Here is a 6,000-nt window from a genome sequence, read left to right as displayed (position 1 = left end):
CAGCGCCCACCTCTGCGGAGCCCGGGGACCCCAGGGCACCCGGAGGCTACACCTGCACCTCTCAGTGGCTCCTCCTCAATGCTCCACCCCCCGAACACCACCAGAGTTTAGAACTAGTCCTCTCCGAGGGACGGTGTTCCCACCTGTCTTTTCTTTGCCGCTAAGGGTTTTAGCTACCGCGGCGTGAGGGGCTCAGGGATGGAGCCCGGGGCTGGCGGCCATGGAGATCACCTTCCCAGAGTAGCTGTTTGTCACTGAGTTTTGGAGATTTCTTGGCTGGCTTCCGCTGAGCACGCTGGAGTAATCCGAGCTGTGGCGGCGCCCGAGCTCTGGGGATAAAGGGAGCGCGCGTGCGCTCGCGTGTGTGTGTGTGTGTGTGTGTGTGTGTGTGTGTGTGTGTGTGTGTGTGTGTGTGTGTGTGTGTGTGTGTGTGTGTGTGGAGAGAGAGAGAGAGAGAGAAAGAGAGAGAGAAAGGGCGGGGACAGAAACGTCAAGTTCCCCCCCCTCCCTCCCCCCAGCCTCCTTTTCTTTCTCCCTTTCCTGCAACAGCCTAACAAGTCTTCCATCCCCCTAGCCATCCTCACAGCTCCGTTAAGCCCATTTGCAGCGGGAAATTGGCGCTGTTTTGGGGAAGAGAAACAGATCAATTGCCCTTGTGACTCCCCGCCCCCTTCTCCCCACCCCACCCCCACCACTCCCTCCTCCCTCCCTCCCTCCCTCCCCCGCCGCCTCCCCTCTCCCCGCCTCCTCCCCTCTCCCCACCCCCAAGCCCTCTCACCCACGGCAGTTGGCGAGGTGAGGGGAAGGGACTGGACTCCGGCGGGGAAAGCGGGTGTCTAGAAGTGGCGCTAATGGGAAGAGATTTCTGCTTTCAAAAGAGGATGCTCTGCCACAAAGAGCGGCTAGCGCGCCGGCCTGGGCTCTAGCGGAGGAGAGATCCCGGGAGAACTCGGAGCTGGGGGAGCGCTCCTCGGCGCACCGGGGTCACCATGCCTGTCCGCAGGGGGCATGTGGCACCACAAAACACATTTCTGGGCACCATCATACGGAAATTTGAAGGGCAAAGTAAGTTCATTTGGTCTTCTCTCTCCCTCGCTTTTCTGCTTCGATAGTGCATTTGGCGTCCGCCGCTGACAAGCGGAGGAGAAGGCAACTCCGGGCTCTGGCAAGTTAGGCGGCTGTGAAACCCAGCCAGGAGGTTCGAATGGCAGCGGGAGTGTTCTCCCTCGGATATTAATTTTGATTTACATGTTAGATTATGGTCTCCATTATAGGAGGCAATTCGATCCTCCTCTCCCACTGCTCCATTATCTGCCTTGCTACTTGATGTCCTACTCTTCTACTATCTTAAAGGGAACGTGCTAGTATAACCTGGGTCTGTGTTTTGAAGCTGTTTTAATTGCGGACTTTTTGAAAGTCAGGAGCAGGGCAGAGAATACTATCAGAACTAGAGAATGTCAATGGTAGCAGCGATGGAAATGGCTCTGCAAACTATCCCTCACCTTGGTTAATTTGCAAGGCTGTGGCTTGACTTGGATGCTTGCTGGCTGCTAGTTTATAGAAGCTAAACTTTACATTGAATCAATGTAAATCTATCCCCATGCAGGACAATTTGGAAAAAATATATATATTTGATTCGTGCTGATTCCCAATGTAAATAGTTCATTATTCAAAAGAATGTTTCTGTCCCTTAATTATCCCCTTCAATGTCTAGCTAGAAATTAAAAAATTGAAGTACACTAAGTAAATCCCACAAAGATGGAATGCAGAGAATTTCAGTATTCTCGTGTGGACTAACTATAATGAATGAATGTTATATAAATATGTTGATTTTAAATCCTATACTTGGTCATTGATATTCCACATTTTCTTAAAACCACATTAACACACATTTATGTTGTACAATTTGCAGTTATTTTGGCAATGTCTTTAGTGACATGAGTATATAGTACCTTGTGTATAACATAAACTTGTAAACCCTGCTTCATACTCTATCTGGAAGTGGTAAATATAATATGTGATCAAAAGTAATAAACCATTTGTATTAAAATACCTACTACTACACAAAATTCATGGTTCTCCCAAAGTTGAAGTGTAAAGGTGTGAACATGATATTTACTGTGTGTGTGTGTGTGTGTGTGTGTGTGTGTGTGTATGTGTGTATAAATATGTTTATCTTCTGGAAAATATGTGTTATGAGAAGTTGAACCTTTGATTAATTAACTGAACTGCTAATTAATATGAAATATTTTCATTGTTAATAGTTTTATTTATTTTTTGACATGATGTATGTGTCGTATGCCTTAGAGGGATAGAGAAAAGCCAAATCCAGGAATAATTACTACTTTGAGAAAGTTGTACTCTAAAGGTCAAGGTGGAAGTGAGGAATCTGATAGCTACAGGATGTTTCACTGTTTTGGCTTTGAAAATATTTACCTTGCATTTAGATGGTATTCTTGAAATATCAATGGGGCAGCTGATTGTCATTAGAATCCCAGGGGTTAGAGGGCTGGAGAACTAGGTTAGTTAGGAAATTACATTCTCAAAATTTGAAGAGTAGTCCTTAATACTTTTTTGTTAAAACGGCTTATGGCCAATATTTCAAATTTAAGGTTGTTGTTGTTTTTTCTCTTCTTTTCAAAAGCCTGGACAGTTAGCAGTTTGGGAAGTACCTGCATTTTATATCTCCTCTTATGCAACAAATTATTCCAATGCTTATGAGAATATTGTGGAAGGATTTTAAAAGATACCTTACTGTCTTCTTATTGCAGATAAAAAATTTATCATTGCAAATGCCAGAGTGCAGAACTGTGCCATCATCTACTGCAACGATGGGTTCTGCGAGATGACTGGCTTCTCCAGGCCAGATGTCATGCAAAAGCCCTGCACCTGCGACTTCCTCCATGGGCCTGAGACCAAGAAGCATGATATTGCCCAAATTGCACAAGCGTTGTTGGGGTCAGAGGAGAGGAAAGTGGAGGTCACCTACTATCACAAAAATGGTAAAGTTTACCTTTTTAGAATTTCTTGTGTTTGATTCCATTGAAATGAAGTTTTGACAACTGAAAACCAAAAGTTCATGTTCAGAGAAACCCCAGATATTCAGGTACAGATATACTTTGCTTATAGTATTTTAGGCTTCAAAAAATATGGATACTCTCCTTTGTGGACTAGTGAGAACAATTTCTTCTTTGAATAAGGGTACCGTGTACTCTTCAAAAGTGCAGTAACTTAATGTCGCTGGGGACAGAATGCCACAAATCAGTCTTACTCTCTCCCCTTTCTAAGGGATGATAAAAGGGCCAATGATTTACTGGTTTAACGGATATGCATTTTGTGGGAGAAAAAAATACAGAGTTTTATTTGCTTGAACTCAAATTCTTTACAAAGCAAAGTCTTGTTGAAAACTATATATGAAACTAAAACTACTAAGTTATAAATGTTTCTTGGATCTTCAGCTTTATTTGATAGGTAACAACACCTCTTTTCTCTTTTGTTCCTTTTCATACAAGATTAAGAATGATATATAGGAACTTCTAAAATTGGTCTAGTAAATCTATGTAATTCAAATAATACAGACTGTTCATATATTCAAGATTTGCCCTAAAAAACAAAATGGAGAAAGGGGACTATGATACTGTGGAGTTATTAGTATTCATTTTTACAACTGCAGCAAAACTGGCATCTTCAATTTAAGGTCATACCTCAACTTCAAGGGCACTCCTTCTTTCAGGCTTGCTGTGGGACCATAAATATTTTAGATATGTAAAAGTTCTCCAAAAATCACATTTAATGGATATGCATTCATTAAGTGCATAATATGTATGTATATAAACTCACATGTAATGAATATTCAGATATACCTATTTTAAAGATACACATTTCCAAATGTACACACTTAATTATATTTGACAATTTAGGGATAAAGGGGAATAGATTAAATGCATGCTGTAGTTAGTTTTGTTGATATTGCATTATCATGTATTTCTTTTTATTTAATTGATATAAATTACTGAGACAGAAGGGTATTTAGTCAGCTTTTTAGTTAACTCAAGTTTTGAAAATGAATACATGAGTGATGTGTTATAGCCTATATGATATCATTACTTGTCATTTAGTAAAATAAAGAGAACAAATTCTAGCAGGGAAAAGATTTAACTCTTCCTCTTGTTTTTCATAATTTAATACTGTATTATAGAAAATTTATAATTGTTAATTACTAGATTTTTGATAGCAATTTGAGTTGGTATGTATAACAAAGTATCATTGGAAAAACAGGTTTGTGTAATTTTGAATTAATTTGGAATGAAAATACTTATATGTTTATCAACCAATACAGAGATAGCTTTCAAAGTTCTTTTCATTTTTCCCAGACTTTTCAATCAGTAATATTGGCATATTAGAAATAGCCTAATTGCTCTGTTGTCTTGAAAACATTTCTTGGACTGAGGCTTTAACTACCCAAATGCAACGTGTGTGTGTGTGTGTGTGTGTGTGTGTGTGTGTGTGTGTGTGTGTGTGTACCTGATGCCAACAATTTGACATTTGGAATAATTTGAATGTCTGACTTTTTTTTCTATCTGAATATTTATCATGATGTTGGCACAGTCTGCATTGTGGTTACCACAGGTCATGTTGGCCCACATTTGGTCATTTTGTTTCCTGGGACATTTCAGAAGTTTTTCAACTTAGAGAATTTAAGTATAAAATGAATCTAGACTGTCCAGAGTACTTGGACACTAACTATATTTTTCAGATAGTAGTTTCAAATAGAAGTTGTTTTTATTCATTGGAATAGTGATGTTTTGAAACCTAGCTTAGCTTGTATAATATGAGTATAAAATAATCTCAAAAACACCTTAAAAGCATTTTTAAAAGCAATTTATCACAAACTTGAATGTTAAAAATTTTATAGTGGGGATGTTCATATTTGACTAATGCAAATCTTATTATTTTAGTGATTTGCTCGGTTATATAAATTAAAACCTCTCTGTTTTGGACAAAGAATGTTTATTTGAAAGCTTGTTTGGTATAGAAGTCATCAACATTTGGTGATGATTTGATACTGTTGGCTTCATTTATAGAAGTGACTTGGTCTACAAGGACTTTTAGAGCTAATGACAAATATTGCCATTTTTTGCTTTTATTTATAGGGGAAACAAACATTTTCTTTTCTTCTAAAGAAAAATATTAATTTGAATGACCTTTTAGATTGTAAAGACACAGTCAGAATTATTGACTTTGAATGTAATCAACTTGTGTTTTTGCTACTAGTTCATGTACTTTGAAGAGAATCTTCAGAGTTTATTGATTTTATTCACATGGCATCCCCATTTTCAGTCAGAGCTTCAGAAGTTCAAATGCTTTGAAAGTCTTGCCTCTTAGAGTTCTGTCAGTCACTCTTCTACATTTATAAAAGCAGGAAGGAACAAAATCAGCAACATTTTCATTGGTTTGTTTCTCAAAGTTTCCTTAATTCCTCATTATTGAGATCATTTATTTTTTAGAGGTTCTTGGTGTCTGAAGTATATATAGAAAATGCTTTCTTTACTTATTCTTTTAACTTTCATGTCCCATTCCATGGAACATTACTGTAATTTAGCATGTCACAGGAATATGAATAGTGTTGCAATATGCACAATGAGCATATTAACAAAAATTTAGGATATTCTGCTTCCACTTTTTCACTCACTCATGTTGGAGTAGCAAAAATATGAGCATGACATTATTCCCCAAAGCTTGTTTCCCAACATGGCCAGAGGCCTTAGACCCCATGATCTGAACGAGTTCCCACAGGTGAGCTACATCATCACCACTGTGAAGCAACACTTCCCACCCTACCAGTTCTGGGGATTTTAGTGGGCACAATTGGACTTGCTGTTTACCAGAATATCAATTTTTAAAAGCCTAGTTATTTTGGGGGAGGAATATTTGACAGCCCTTCCTTTGAGGGTTCTATTTTACAGTTTAAGTCATTATTGTATAAATCATTCTTGGCAG

The 6,000-nt window shown here is 38.9% G+C and overlaps 1 protein-coding gene across 2 annotated transcripts in view; it reads left to right on the top strand.

The window, feature by feature from the left end:
* Window positions 1-989: 989 nt before the first annotated feature.
* The window catches only part of KCNH7 (potassium voltage-gated channel subfamily H member 7), a 417,895-nt gene continuing 412,884 nt past the window's right edge, over window positions 990-6,000 (top strand). For both annotated transcript variants that reach the window (XM_054723107.1, XM_054723108.1), the window contains exons 1-2: window positions 990-1,065; window positions 2,772-3,002. In XM_054723107.1, the coding sequence (XP_054579082.1) occupies window positions 990-1,065; window positions 2,772-3,002 (307 nt within the window). The remainder of the gene's footprint in view (window positions 1,066-2,771; window positions 3,003-6,000) is intronic.

This window comes from Eptesicus fuscus, chromosome 11, assembly GCF_027574615.1.
Source record: "Eptesicus fuscus isolate TK198812 chromosome 11, DD_ASM_mEF_20220401, whole genome shotgun sequence".
Classification (NCBI taxonomy): Eukaryota; Metazoa; Chordata; class Mammalia; order Chiroptera; family Vespertilionidae; genus Eptesicus; species Eptesicus fuscus.
Note: the sequence above shows the minus strand (reverse complement) of the source record. Positions and strands in the feature narration are given on the sequence as shown.